Source organism: Suncus etruscus, chromosome 7 (genome assembly GCF_024139225.1).
Source record: "Suncus etruscus isolate mSunEtr1 chromosome 7, mSunEtr1.pri.cur, whole genome shotgun sequence".
Taxonomy (NCBI): Eukaryota; Metazoa; Chordata; class Mammalia; order Eulipotyphla; family Soricidae; genus Suncus; species Suncus etruscus.
The window spans coordinates 23,003,415-23,018,828 of record NC_064854.1 but is presented as its reverse complement, the minus strand read 5'-3'; the positions used below and the strand labels follow the sequence as shown (position 1 = coordinate 23,018,828).

The following is a 15,414-nucleotide window of genomic DNA, read 5'->3' as shown; positions in this document are numbered from 1 at the left end:
ATTACTGTCACAGGACAAAAAATGCATTGCTTTCATTTCTGTTTGAAGGAGCATCATTGACTGACAAGTTTCCTGCCACCCTCTGACTTCACCACCACATTTAGGCCAGGCCCACATTTCACCTGGACAACAAATAACCAGTGAATAACTGGGGTGGACATGGATGTACTAGTCCTTCCTTCAGGCTCTGGGCTCCTTCTCAGGGCCTGCCTTTAAAATCCTCTCTTGCCTCTGCCAAGCCCTTCTTTCAGGCTTCTATTTGAGACTACATTGGTCAACCCATCCTTCTCTCTCCTTTGGTATCAGACCCATTTTACACCTTTAAGCTCTGTCTGCTTTGTATCTTTCCACTTGTCCATCATGTCAAATAAAGCCCAACTCGGCTTTCCAATAAACCTTGTTTTCAGCCTCCTCTGCCTGTACTCTCTTATGACCTTATTTCTTTCCTGTGTTCCTCCCACCCTGTCTCACCAGGTAAGCTGCCCATTTACCACCCATTTACACATTTTCCACAATTGTCTCCTTGTAATATCTTGGGGGCCCACAGGGTGTGTTGAGTGAAGGGGAGTGGATTTGGCCCATAGTTGAGATGATGCCTTACCCAACAGTTTTTTTTTTGTTGTTGACATTTAGGATATTGGTTTGTTTTGATGTTTGATTTGGGTTGGGGACCACACATGGTAGTGCTCAGGGCTTCATCATGACTCTGCTCAGGGATCACTCCTAGCAGAGCTCAGGGGACTATATCAGGTGCCAGGGATGGAACCCTGGTAGGGTACATAAAAGGCAAGTACCCTGCCTGCTTGTACTACTACTCCATCTGCCATTTGTTGGACAATTTACACCAATCGCCACAAGAACATTGATCAGCAATTTTCATTGTCTACTTTAGGGTTTCGGGTCATCAATCTTTGACCCTGGCATAGGCAAATTGTATCTTCTTCCTGCATCCTACTAGCCCCATGACTCACTTGCTGAAATATGAACCCCCATTCTCACTTCATGTGTTAGTGGGTGTTTATTTTATAGATAGGGTCTTTTATTGGGGACACCCAGTGGTGCTCAGATATTCCTCCCTGATCAGTACGTGGGGATTACTATAAGAGGGACTCAGAATTCTTAGGAAGCACAGAGGATTGAACTAGGTTTGACCACACACAAGGCAAATCCCTTAACCTTATGTTGTTCCTCTAGCCTGAGAGAGGCTCATTTATGTGTTCTATGAGAGTCAGATGAGACCCTATGTGCACTCCCAATTCTATAGGGCTGATTTCTTTGTGATGGACAAAGCTCAGGAGAAACCACACTGGCAGCATCATGGCTAGGTGCTTGCAGAAGCAGAAAAGTGGGAGAATATGAGAATTCCAGAGGCATCCTGAATCCCTGCAGTCTGGCACCATAGCAGCATCTGCCTAAGATCCTGCCACCTTCAGGGCCTCCCAATGACTTGTACCTGGAATGAAAGTTTGTTTTCCAACTCCATTTATCTCCCATTGCTGCAAGACCCCTAGATTGTTACAGGAAAGTTTGGTTTTCCGGACTCAGCTTCGAACTTGTGTTATGCCTGGGTTTATCATAGTCCAGTGAAATAGTCGGGACCCAGAAGAGGAGAGAAATTGAATTTTATCATAATGGTTTCAGGGATTGTGATGGGTCACAGATTTTAACTCATTCAATCAATGATTCTAAAACTGAGGTTGATTTTTATATCCCCAAATGGTATTCCAAAGTGTCAATGAAAGTTTTGCAAGATGGACTCCAATACTTACTTAGTTCTATAGATTTTGCTATAGAACCACATCCTAAGGAAAGAGGGAAAACAAGATCCAGTTGCATCCATACATCAAGAGGGAGAGTGAATGCAGCCACACGAAAACAAAGGATCCATTAGTGCTCAGGGTCAATGTATTTTCTTCCAACTAGCATCAACACAAATGTTGCCATAAATCCCACAGCCAACACTGAGCTCTGCCTCCTAACTACTCAGGCCCCAAGAATGTTTGTTTCACACCTTTCCCCATGAGGTTGTTGCTGTCCTTAGTTGTGTGGAAGTAAAAATTATGATACCTTGAACTAACAATGAAGGTACATTTGGTACCAAACACCATCCATAGACCTGCTGAAGCCAAATTGATTCATCGCCAGACCTCTGCCTCCTACCCAAGACTACCTGAGGGAGGTTAAATTATATAATGCAATTGCATATTACTCTCTTTGTACGTTCTTTGTCATAAAACATCTATTTACAAAATTTACAAAGAACTTCATTGAAAAGGGAAGAGCACTTCAATTCAAAATCCATCCTTCAAGAATAGGTGAAGTTCATTAGTTTAACATACACTAGATTTTTATGGCAATTTACCAGTAAGACTCCTCTTTAGGAGAAATATATTCTCATTAAAAATTGATTAGTGGGTTTGGAGTGATTGTACAGCAGGAAGAACATTTGCCCCTTCAGAGGGCATTGCTCACAGCCAACCCAGGCTTGATCCCCAGAATAACTTGAGGCACAGAGCCAAGTAGTAACCCCTGAGCACTTCCAGGTGTCTCATAAGAAATTAAATTATTGTTTAGAATAGATGTTTTCAAATAAATTACACACCAAATGAGTGTTCCAAAGTTTTATTAGAGCAGAACAAATTGGTCGCAGGAAAAAAGCAGTTTTAATGGTATTCAAAAATACTTTTTAAGAAAAGTATTCTAGCACAAGTTGTTTTCATAAACTAGATTTAATTGTAAACTTTTTTTCCTACATCTTAAACAACTGTTGTTTCTTGAGAACTAGTTCTCATGCCTATCTCCAATCTATCTTGCGCTCCTGAGAAACTGCAGACAAGGCACTTGGAAAGCTGTTTTCCTTTATGATATGAATTTATTTTATTCTGCTGGTAAGAGATTGCACCAAATATGTAGGATTTTCACTCCAGATCATCGTGATGCTGGGAAGTTTCATTGATAACCTGTAAGATAAAAAAATACCCCAAATATAATGATTATATATTAGACTAAATGATCCCATCAAGCATGACCAAGAAAAATTCTACTCCATATCAAGAGAGTTCACTATGAATGTTAGAAAGTGATGGTATGCGGCTCTCCCTGACATGGATTTCGTTTCAGGGACAGAAACATTTTATGGGATCCTTCACTTAGAAGCTAAATAAGTTCCCAATGAAATGTTATAAATAACAAGGAAGATTGTGTTTCTGAAGGTTTCTATAACAATGCTATGCAATGAAGTTTAATGACAGCTAGGGCATTAAAATATACTGCAAGTATTTTTTGAATGTTCCAAGGGAAGATTTCATGTAAATTATAATCAAATAGCAGGGCTATTTTTTTCCTGGTATCGAAAAGCAGCAAGACAGGAATAAATCTGATGGTCTATCATTGAATGAGGGCAAAGGTCTGGCCTCACCGAGGCGCTGGTACTTAGGGTAAATGTGTTCTTAATGTGATGGCATCACATCATTCCAGCGTGTAGCCTTGTCCCCTTTTCAAATCAAGCACCAGAAAAAGAGCACTAGTTTTGAAGTCTGTGGAGATTGTTCTCTTTTGCTCTCGGTCTCTATCTCTCTCCCTCCTTCCCCGCAAGTCCAGGAGCCCAATATGCATGAGACTAGGAAAAAAAGAGGTGCATTATCTCTTTGGTTGACCTGAATGGACAGAAACCACCCAAATTAGCTGGTTGTTGTCGAATTCATACAAAAGATTATGGGTGCCTGACTCTGAGAGGACTTGAATTCCCACTGACAGATACCAACCTGACCATCTCTGGTCTCAACAGTCTTAATCAGAAGTGTTCTTTTGGAGTGGGTGTCCACCAGAGGGAGGGATTCCAGGTTGGTTTCTGAGTAAAGAAACAATCCAAAGTGAGCAAGCCTGGCACTAGCAACAAAGGAACATGCCCAGGGGATTATTTATTCCCCTCCCCCCATGCTAAGGTGCTACTAAAATTATTCCTTACTCTAAAAGTTAGTGCCTGGCACCATCCTATAATATCAGGAGAAGACACACACATGCTCATTCACTCACTCCATTCAGAAGAAGTGAAGGGGAGTTGATATTGGCTTTTAAAAAGGTAAAACCCATTCACCAAATTTAGTCCATTATTTAACGTTGATCATTCTGGTTCTGATTATATATCATTATATATATATATATATATATATATATATATATATATATATATATATATATATATATATATAGCATTCTTATATATAATTTTCTCTCATGTGGCATTTTCCAGGTATCAGTAAATATGGACATTTTCCAGGTATCAGTAAATATGGACAATTGGTCCACAAATGATATGGGGGAGAGGCACTGAAATGTAGCATCAGAAGTGACTCAATGCTTACTTACCCCTCAGATTCAGGGAAGCAAAGCTTGGCAGTGGCAAGGCAATCCTGTGAACAAGATACAGAGAAAAATCAGAGAACAAGAAATTCATGACCTTCTTGAATCCATCAAATAAGAAGCCAGTCCTGACACATATGTTGCCTGGGTATAAAGTGCCTAAACATGTGTTGTTTATATAACCCCTGGTAAGATGTGAATGTTCCTATTTTCATGCTGGGCTGTTTGCGGACCAGGGCTTTCTTACCTGTGAAAGAGCCTGTAGTCTTTCTTAAACATGTTTTTCATTATTCTCTCCTGTGTCTCTTATCTTTTCCCTCTCCTTCCTCATTACCTCCCAATCAAATCTGTTTTGACTTCAAAAGAAGCCACTCCCGTGTGACTTCCTAAGTGAGAGATTTGCTTCAAACGCTTTTATGCATAAAGGGTCTTAGTACCTTGAAATCCTTTGCTGCCAGAATATTCTGCATAGGGCATGAGCTGGAGGCAACTCAGTTATGGACAGTGTTGGATTTTGCCCATTGTGGATTCACATCCTGGCTGTACTATTGATGAACTGGCTATGCTAACTTAGTCCATCACTCTCTGAACTTCCAAGTTCAGGACTGTAAGTGGTAAATGCCGCCTTGAGAATTTGTTCTAGGAAGTGATGTGTATGGACAAGTGAAAACAAATGTTCTAGGGGAGCAGGCCCCTCTTAAGTCCCCATTCTGCAATACCTGCTCTCCTCGCCCTCCAGAAGCTTCCTGTAGGTGGCAATTTCAATGTCCAGTGCCATCTTCACATTCAGAAGGTCCTGGTACTCCCGCAGGTGTCTCGCCATCTCTTCCTTCATGTTCTGAATCTCATCCTGCAGGCGCCCAATAGTGTCCTGGTAGTTAGCAGCTTCCATTGCAAAGTTTTCTTCCATTTCCCGCATCTGACGTTCCAGACTTTCATTCTGCAGAAGGTGAGAAAGAATCAGACATTATTTCCCAGAAAAACAACAATAGCAGCTAGTCCCAGAATAATTTACAGAAAATGGACAACCTTTTTTTTTCTCTGAGGAGTGTGGGGGTGAAAGGGAACATATGAACAGGTGAAGTGTAGGTGGAGAATTCAAGGGGCAAGTCGCTTCTTTTTAGAAGCAACAAGAGCAGCTGAAAGTATCTACCTCTCAAAGGGCTTTCTGAACTGATCTTGACCATTTCTTTTATCTGTTTGAAAATCTGCATTAAAATCTGTATGAAAATCTGCATTAAAATACCCCAAAGAGATGGCTCAAGTGATCAACTCGCTCACAGACAAGAAGTCCGGGTCTGAACCCCAGTACAGCATTCCTGACCACCAGGAGCAATTCCCTGGGCACTGCTAGTAAAATTTGAAGTGGGTATTATTGTTCATTGTGTCAAGTTCTGTTCAGATGTCCTTTGGTTTGGTCTATGGAATGACTCCTAGGTTGCCCTTTTCCTGCTTGAATACTGGGCTAATGCTACTTACAGTTCCTTTAAGGGCATCCACTTCACAGGTAAGTGTCTGCACTTGTCTCCTGTACTCATTTGACTCTTGCTTCGCCTGGCGCAGGGCATCATTGTTGCGGTTCGCAGCCTCGGAAAGGTCAGCAAACTATAGGGAAGAAACAGAACATGTAAGGGCTGGAGTGGTTGCGCAGCAGGGAAGGAGTTTGCCTTGCAAGTGGCTGATCCGGGTTCGATCTCCTGCATCCCATATCGTCCCCCTGAGCCTGTCAAATTATAATTTCTGAGCAGTCAGGAAGAACCCTTGAGCACTGCTGAGAGTGGCTCAAAATCAAAAATTAGAAAAATAATTTAAATTGTTGATTTCCCCCTGAGTAGTCATGTCCAAGACCCTCCCTTCCCTGAGCAAAGGAAAAAGCATAATAATGGTAAATAAATCTGGACACAGAGCGAAGGCCAAAAAATGGCAGCACTGATGCTCCAATCTCTCCATCTTCCAGCCCATATCTGGATCCTTTGGAAAGACTGAGAAAGAGCAGCCAAACACTGACACTTGTCAAGCATGGCTGGTGGTCTAGGATGGGATTTAATGAAGGGAAGAGGAGAATCTGCTAGCCTGAAGATGAGAATGTGCCTATGGTCAAGGATGACTAGAGCAAGAAACAAAACTGAACAAGTCATTCAGGCCACTTTTCCGGCTGGAGCTGAAAGGTTTGTAGGAGTGACTGACAGGGACAGGCACAGTCTCTGCAGAATCAAGTTCTCTCCTTCAGCTCTGGCCACCCAAGCATATCTGTACCTTGGACTTGTACCACTCTTCAGCCTCCTGCAGGTTCTTAGCAGCCACGCTCTCGTACTGCTGACGCACATCCCGCAGGGCCGCTGTGAGGTCCGGCTTGGACACATCCATGTCGATCTGCACATGCTGGTCCTGAATCTGAGCCTGCAGCTCCTGGATCTCCTGCAAGATGGACATAGAGGTCGGTTGAGCCCAGGATAAATAGAACCGCCTCCCATGGGGTGTTGGTTAAAAGGCACCCCCTTACCTCATCATGGAGTTTCTTCAAAAAGGCGATCTCCTCCTGCAAGGATTCCACTTTCCGTTCAAGGTCCAGACGAGCCAGAGAAGCATTGTCGACATCCTGTTTTGAAGAGAAAGGACATGGAGAACTATGTTGTGACTCCTCAGTCATGCTAGGTGATGCTCTGGAAAGGTGCTAACTCTTGGGATCATTAAGTTGTTAAATCAATGCTACAATGTATGATGGGTTCATCTCTTTAGAAATAACATTTCTTTTGCGGGAGTGGGCTTACACGGCTGCACTCAGGGGTTATTCTTTGCTCTGTGCTCAGAATCGCTCCTGGCAGGCTAGGGGACCATATGGGATGCTGAGGATCTAACCCAAGTCTGTCCTGGGTCTGTCACAGGCAAGCCAAATAAATGCCCTATCACTGTGCTATCACTCTGGCCCTATTAGTAACATTTCATGGTCACTCACTGTAGAGTTTTGAGAGAAAATTTAAGATTAAACAAAAGTAGCCATTAGCGTGATTGCACCAAGTTCCTGACTCCACCAGTGAAGTTTTAGTCTTTTTTTTTTTAATCAAGAAATGCAATATTACAAGTTGTAAGGATTTTCTGAGGACCTTATGGAACTGTGTGATAATGGGAGTCAAGTAGAGCTCATTCATGGCAAGGAAATGGAAATGGGTGTTTGACAGATCAGTGTATCTGAGAGCTCCTTTTATTTTCTATTTAAATCTAAACCTCGTCATAAGGATCCCAAACAACTATGTAGCCAGGTGGCCTTCCAGTTAGTTACCAGGCCCACTAACACTCAAACTCAGGCTGTGCAGAAGCAAAAGTACAGAAGAGGCAGATGGGAAGAGAAATGTAATACTCAGCTAGATTTGCTTTGCTTTCTGGGTGGATTTTTCTCCAGACTCTCCCCTTCCACCCTCTGCTCTCAGGCTGGCCCAGTGCCAGTGCACTAGGTTATTGCAGAATGACTGATCAAAGCACTTGCGGACAATGGAGTCAAGCAGTGAATTTTGGCTGCTTCCGCTCCCCCACTCCTGTGTATCCTCCACATTTGGCATCTGCTGTGTCCCAAGCCAGAAGGTGGAATTCTGCAACCAGGACCTTTAGATTCAGCTCTTTCCCCACCCCCACCCCTAGAGGGAATGTCAGAACTTTAGGAGAGAAGGGGGAAAAAAGGAGAGAACTTTTGACCCCTTCCTAGTAAGTAGCTACATTGGGAATGCAGATTAGAGCCTTTTACACTTGAAATTACCAAGATACAATCCAAAAAAAAAAAAAAAGATTTTTGGGAAACAGAATTGCTTGGTGGGAATGTCCCCAAAATAAAAGGAATAAGAGACCTTGCATGTGGCAGACCTTTGTTCGATCCCTGGCATTCCATATGGTTCCGAGTACTGCCAGGAGTAATTCCTGAGTGTGGGGTCAGGAGTAACCCCTGAGCATTGTTCATTGGGTGTGGGCCCCCAAAATATATATGCGTGTGCGTGTAGGAAAGACAATTTACCAACCTCTAAGAGAATTTAATGGGACTGTAAAAAAATGAGGTAGAGGGGCTGGAGAGACAGCATGGAGGTAAGGGGTTTGTCTTTCATGCAGAAGGTCATTGGTTCAAATCCCAGCATCCCATATGGTCCCCCGAGCCTGCCAGGAGCGATTTCTGTGTGTGGAGCCAGGAGTAATCCCTGAGTGCTGCCAAGATCCTTAATGCTCACTGCCCAAGACCCACCACATACTGTCCATTGAAATTATTTTAGAAAATTAATTCCTGCTGCAAAATATTCCTCTGCTATTATGCTTGGAGGCCCTTTTCCATCCAACCTCTCTGGCGGTGGTGTTCCAGAGACTAGCCAATGCGTTCACATCTTGTCCCGTTTTGGGATTTTAATTTTCTGTTCTGATGAAGTATGGCTAACTTGGGAGTGTAGAGAAAACAAGAAAAACCCTTTCATAAAAATGCTTTAAGTTTCTTCTCTACCCAAAGAGGGTGAGCTCAGGAATCCGAGGACTACCTCCCCCTACACCTCACTCTTCTATGAAAGAAGGGTCTTGCCAAACTTGAGGCGCACAGGCAGCTTTAGGCAGCTCGAAGAACCCTGCCTCCTTCACAAGCCTGGGCCAGATATTAGATAACGGATGTTAGCAAATACTAGTGTCCAATTAGAACTGTGCTGACATCATTACATATTCAATAAGAATTTAGCCTGTTGCAAAGCTGCTCTGGGAAACACAAAGGCTGCTATTCTTTCAGCCCAGAGCCAGCACCCCAGCCAGAACGCCTGTATCTGCATTCCATAGCGAGGGCCCATAGAAACCATTAATACCTTTCAGCCCAGGGGACAGATGGCCGCTTTCCACCCTGATTAAATCACAAAATAGCTGTGCTTCCATCTAACTTTAAGGCCACAAGAGAAGCAACAACGTTGCTGAATTGTTCAGTTCCACTGCGATTTCTTATCCATCAGCATTCTTTTACATTTTTTTTTTCCTACAGGGCAGAAACGGAGCCTTTTTTATTTTATTTTTTGTTAATGTGTTGAAATCCCCAGTGGCCTTGTCAAAGTCAAGTTGAGGTTACCGAGCTACAAATCTAACTAAAAGGAACTGTTACAAATCAGAAGGGCCGGTGTGTTGCAAAAAATGAAAAGGACGGGGAGTAGTTCTTTGCCTAGATAAAAATTACTCTTGCCACAAAAGAAAGTTCAAAAGTTTCTTTCTGTCCCAGGAACCGCTTCAATCAAGGGTTTTGTGGGGGGTTTTGTTTGTTTTTAGCCCTTCACTCCAATCTGGGGATCTTCCTGCTACTAGGTGGCTTTTCTTACAGCCCAGAAGTTTGAGATGAAACTTTTTGGGGAGGGTGGGGCCTGCCAGGTGCAAAGGGCAGGGTAGCCACAAACCTGTCTGAAGGACTGCAGGTTGCTCTCGGCTTCCTCCCGCTGCATCATCTCCTCCTGCAACCTGCAATAGGCACACAAGAAACCAAAGAGGAACTGAGAAATCTAAAGGAACCGGGCGGCCACACCCAAATCGCCACCGCTGCGTCCCAAGGCTGCGACTTGACCAAATGCTGCATTTGCACCGCGCCGTCGAATGCATTTGGAGAAAAGCAATCACGGCCATGGCACGGAGCTGCAGGACGCACGTCACCCACCCAGAGACCCAGAGCAACCTCCCAGGAGCATCCCTTTGTTTGCAGACCTCCTGGTGACCATTCTCTCCTCCCTCTCTCCTCCCACGCGGGGCTGGAACCCCGCCAACGGAGTCGGGTGTGTGCGGAGGGAGGAAACTGGAAACTTTGTCAACTTAAAACTTTGTTTTAAGGGAAAACAGCACTGGTCTTGCACTGGAGCGTCCCACTTTCCTAAGACACCCGCAACTCCAAATGGGGCCTTCTTGAGCAATAGGTCTTGCTTGGAGTGTGGGGGAAAGTCTCTGCAGCAAGTTCTGGGTTTTGGGGCGGAGCTGCTGCACCCAAACCACCACTAACCCTGCACCCCCTTTTCCTGGCAGCCACCGCCTTAGGCCACATCCCGAAGGCGTGGCACAGGGCGGGGTGCTCGGTGACAACCGGGCGGGTCTCCCCAACCCCAAGGCAGCCCCGCGCGGCCCGTGCGCCCTGGGTCTTACTTTTCCCGGAGGCGCATAATATCCTCGGCCAGGTTGTCACGCTCCAGTTCGGCGCGGGACTTGTCGTTGGTGAGCTGGTCCACCTGCCGGCGGAGCTCCCGCATCTCCTCCTCGTAGAGGTCCCCCAGGCGCGACTTGCCCTGGCCCTTGAGCTGCTCAAGCTCGGCCAGCAAGATCTTGTTCTGCTGCTCCAGGAAACGCACCTTGTCGATGTAGTTGGCGAAGCGGTCGTTGAGCTCCTGCAGCTCCACCTTCTCGTTGGTGCGCGTGTTCTTGAACTCGGTGTTGATGGCGTCGGCCAGCGAGAAGTCCACCGAGTCCTGCAGCAGCCGCAGGCCGGGCACCGCGCTGCTCCGGAGGCGCACGGCCGAGGAGCGCGTGGCGTACGCGCCGCCCGGGGACGAGGCATAGACGCTGCGGCTGGTGCTGGGGCGCAGCGAGCTCCCCAGGCTGTAGCTGCGGGTGGAGGTGGTCACGTAGCTGCGGGAGGAGCTGGGCCGGCTGGCCATGCCAGGACCGCCGAAAATCCGGCGGTAGGAGGACGAGGACACCGACCTGGTGGACATGACTGCGGGGCGCGGTGGCACTGGACGAAGAGGGCGTGCGAGCGGCGGCTTCTAGGGCGTCTAGGGCGCAGGGTACCCCTGGACAAGAGTGAGCAGAGGACGAGACCCCTCCGAGGGAACAGTTTTTATAAGCTCTTCGGAATCAGGGTCCCCACCCACTGCCATCCCAGCCGCGAAGCGCGCCAGCCAATGGGGACCTGCGCCAAACGGGATGGATGGGTGGGCGGAGGTGAGGGGGGTTGGGGCGGGGTCCCCTCCCCTCCTCTCCCCTCCCTGGAACCTCCCTCAGTCTCAGGGCCTCTGCCAGGCCCATCCCGTTACTTCTCGCCGCGTCTAGGACTTTTCCCGATACTTGGCGGAGTCCCGCGTCCCCCTTGGGGTGCTGTGCAAAGTGGAGACTGCGCCGTGCGTGGGTGCGGGAAGGGTTAGGGTGCGCGTCCAACGGGACTGGGAGACTCCAAGGGGAGGAAAAAAGGGGGGACGGCAAATGGAAGGAAAGCGAGCGATAGAGAGAGACAAAAGACTTTGCCCTACAGGGGAACTCCCGGTTCCATTCCCGCTGCGCAATTACGCACGGGCCAAGCAGAGCTGAGCACTGGAGCTGGAGTGCGGCACCACTCTGTTCCAACCTCAGCCCGGGTTGCCTTGGGGGGGCCTCTGGTTTGCAGGGCTGGGAGGGATCTAACGGGCTTCGCTGGGGCTTTCGAGGGCGCGGGCTGCGGGGCGGCGGCCGAGGAAAGCCCAGGGGACCGGGGTGGGGCGCCTGAGTCACCGGGCGTGACTCACTTGGCACCACCGGAGGGTTCTTAGCGGTGCCGGGAAAACCGTTAGATGGGCTGGACTGGGCTCTGCGCGCACCGCTGCTTCCAAGTTTTCCCCAACTTGGAGTCCGGCCGTGAGTAGTGTGGGTTTGGAGTAGGGTAAGGGGAGCTTGCAGCGCCCCGAAGTTCTGCAAGACTCGCCCACGCCTTGCAGCGTGCAACTTTTCAAGAGTAATCAACTTGCGCGGAGCCTCGAAAATCCACGCAGAAAGAAAACTCGGGGGGGGGAGTTATTTTCAAAATCTGGGCGCCTATGGCGCCTCCCCACCCCCACCGTGGCTCTGCCCATCCGTTCCCCTCCTCCACCACAGAGCCACACCCAACTTCTAGCTTGATCTGAAAGTTCTGGGGGAAAGAGGAAGCTGTCCTCTCTCTCTCTCTCTCTCTCTCTCTCTCTCTCTCTCTCTCTCTCGCTCTCTCTCGCTCTCTCTCTCTCGCTCTCTCTCTCGCTCTCGCTCTCTCTCGCTCTCTCTTTCTCTCTCTCTCTCTCTTGGAAAAAGAAAGCTCGCTCTTCTCTCTTTTTCTCTCTCTCTCTCCCTTCTCTCTTCTTTCTCTCCCCTTCCCTCTTTCTCATTCCGAATCGAATGGACTGATAAGTGATACCTTTCCCCCACCCCGTTTTCTGCTAGCTGGGGCGGGGGGGCAACCTTGAAAAGTGTTGATAGGCACCAAGCATAGGATTAGTTAAGCGTTCCCTTCAACCCCTCCCCACTACTCCCCATGGGGTTCGTGAAAGGCAGTTATATAACTCACAGGACACTATTTGGGCGAAGTAAATTGATTAGTGAGTTTCAGTTTCGGCAGGGCACAGAAATGCCTGTTTTACAAAGAGAAAAAGTTTCAGCGAGAAGTCTGGCTACAAAGCAAAGCACTGCTAGGCACCCCGGAGGAGGGAAAGGGAGGTCTCCACAACCAAGCCCTTTCTAGGCGAGCCTCTCAGCTGGAGAGTTCTTGCAAGATTAGAAACTCCCACCCACAGAGCTGGGCCCTAGAGCAAGTGAGAGAAGCCCAGGACTCGAGTCTTCTGGTGATTAAGTAGCAATTTTCATTATCGCTCTGTTATTTGTTTTTCTGTTGTTCAAAAGAGCTGGGAGTACTGGAAGGATGAACTCCAAAGCTTTGTTCCCGAGGGCATGGATGAGGGGAACGTTAAGTAAAGCCCCCCTTTTCTTCTTTGTTTGGGTGCTGGAGGTTACCTGGTATTTAAGGAGAGTCAAATGACCCAAATGAAGGGTTTGTTCGAGCTGCCTGGGTACATCTGAGCCTCTTTTAGCCTGTATTTTGTTTACTGTCTTTCAGTGAGCTCTGGCCCAGGGCTGTGCCAGCGTCCAGCTGCCCAGAGGCTGTGCTGCCCGGCCCTCCTGCTGTGCATTGCCTTTATTCCTCAGCCGGGGAGGTGGGTGGGTCGCTACCCAGAGCATTCCTGGGGCTTACTGCAGCTCCACGTGGTCCCCTCTGGCTCCCTAGCACACTACAAGGTCAACAAATGTCACCATTGTGGGTTTACCTGGAACCCTGAGGGAGAGAAAAGCAATCTGGGGGGATGGGGAAAGAAGTGCTGAACCCCCTCACACACACACACACACACACACACACACACACACACACACACAGAACTCACACTTGGGAACTGACTCACTCTGGAAAATGTGGGCAAAGCCTGATTGGTGTGGCTGGTTGCCCTGTGGTGCCCCACAGCAGATTCCTCCAGGATGTGGAGACTTCCTCAAGATAGAGTTAGGTTCCCTTCAGTGGAAGGGGACCCCTTCTTTCCTACTTCCCCAACCCCCTAGGTCTGGAATGGGTAACACCAACCACAGATCCTTATGCCATTACACAGGTGCCAAGACCAAATCAAGGTGCCCCTTTGATACCCCCTGGTGCCCATGAGGATTCACGTTTGGCTTTGGGGACTCTTCTAGCAACTTCTTTGGGGGGCAGTGGAAGGACTTGGGCCACATCCTGAAATGTCCAGGGCAAACTAACTGTTTGAAGCTCAGTCCTGGTGGGGCTCAGGGGACTTTCAGCAGTGCTCGGATTGAAACTGGGTCAGCGGGTTCAAGGCCAGAGCCTAGACCACAGCATTTTCTCCCGGGGAGCCGGCAACTCTTCTTGTTCTGACGTGGCAAGAATAACAGGAATCCCTCTCCCCCGCTTCCTTATCTCCACCTCATTATTTCCCAGAGATGCCAGCCCCTGGCATTCCCATTGGAATTTATAGGTCTTCCTTGGAGCAGGGACAGACACTGGCCAGTAATTCTTGCCACCGTGCCTCAACTGATCAGCACTTTAAAAGGCAGTAACCTTCTAAGTCAACCTTTCACCCTCCTTTTGACCTTGATCCCTTCCTATCCCCTCCCTATCCAACCAGCTCTGACACTCCCTTGTACACAATTCTCTCCCAGTTCCTGCTAGAAATATCTTAGGTCTCCAAGAAGCCATATGGTCTCCAAGTTGAGTACTGCTGACATGCATGGATTCATCCGTGTGTCCTTCCCATTGGAAATCATCATGGCTTGGTGGGGAACTGCAATGACGTAGGAGTAAAGGATTCCTAAGAAGTTGGTGTCGTTCCTGAGGGATGTGTGAGGCTGTGCCAGGATCTCGGCTGCTTCTCAGACACTCGCACTGCCTTGCACCATAGTCTGTAATACAGTCATGCAGAATAGGTACATCAATGAAAGACAGAGCCTGGCCAAAGGCGCATCATTCATCCTCATCTCTCTGTACTCCCCAGCTCTTACCTTTCTGAGAATAGATGGCACCCACATGTGACCTTAGTTCTCATATTTAATATTTTGGTTTATGATTTGGGGTCACCTGATGGTGCTCAGCGGTTACACCCCTGGCTCTGATTCCTGCACTCAGAAATCACTCCTGGTGATGCTTGAGGGATCATATAAGATGCCAGGGATCGAACCCAGTGAGCCATATGCAAGGCAAATGCCCTTTCCACTGTGCCCTAATTTTCTTTTTTATTGCTGTGAAAACCTCCTGGGACATTGTTTTAATTAGCGGCTCCTGAAACTGCTCTCCAGGCTGAAGGTGGGAGGCAACTCATGTATAAATAAGTTAAGAGTATCACAGTCCTTCAGCCGGACATAAACATGCTCAAGTTGGGGTGCTCTTGGTGATGGGGGCTTTGCAGGTTGTGTGATGTCAAGCTGAGTTGGGTCATTTACACTGATAGGCCAGTCACACAGAAGAGGGGAACTTGGTGACCATAGGGGACTTGAGGAAAGTTGGCAGACAGCCCAGCACCCCTACAAAGCTTCTAGCTTTATTACCTCAATAAAACTACATTCTGGGCCACATGGCAGAACCTAGAAGGTCAAGTCATGAAAATGAATGACAAACCAACAATATGACAAGTGTACAGATGTGTGTTTGTGGATTGGTGAGAACTTTGTGTGCATTTCGTTCTGAGCACAGCATCATCACAGGACGTATTCGTTTGGCAGATATGGCCTAGGCTTTGAGGCTGTCATTTGCTCACTGTCCACCCATGGAATTTAGGTGCCCAGCATGTTCCAGGAACTAAG

The 15,414-nt window shown here is 47.6% G+C and overlaps 1 protein-coding gene across 1 annotated transcript; it reads right to left on the bottom strand.

The window, feature by feature from the left end:
* Window positions 1-2,612: 2,612 nt before the first annotated feature.
* Window positions 2,613-11,154, bottom strand: VIM (vimentin). The gene is made up of 9 exons (XM_049777797.1): window positions 10,486-11,154; window positions 9,756-9,816; window positions 6,866-6,961; window positions 6,619-6,780; window positions 5,842-5,967; window positions 5,082-5,302; window positions 4,369-4,412; window positions 3,765-3,850; window positions 2,613-2,960 (listed from the first exon to the last, which is right to left on the bottom strand). The coding sequence occupies exons 1-9, from the start codon at window positions 11,049-11,051 to the stop codon at window positions 2,919-2,921; spliced, it is 1,404 nt and encodes a 467-aa protein (XP_049633754.1). The 5' UTR covers window positions 11,052-11,154; the 3' UTR covers window positions 2,613-2,918.
* Window positions 11,155-15,414: the final 4,260 nt, after the last annotated feature.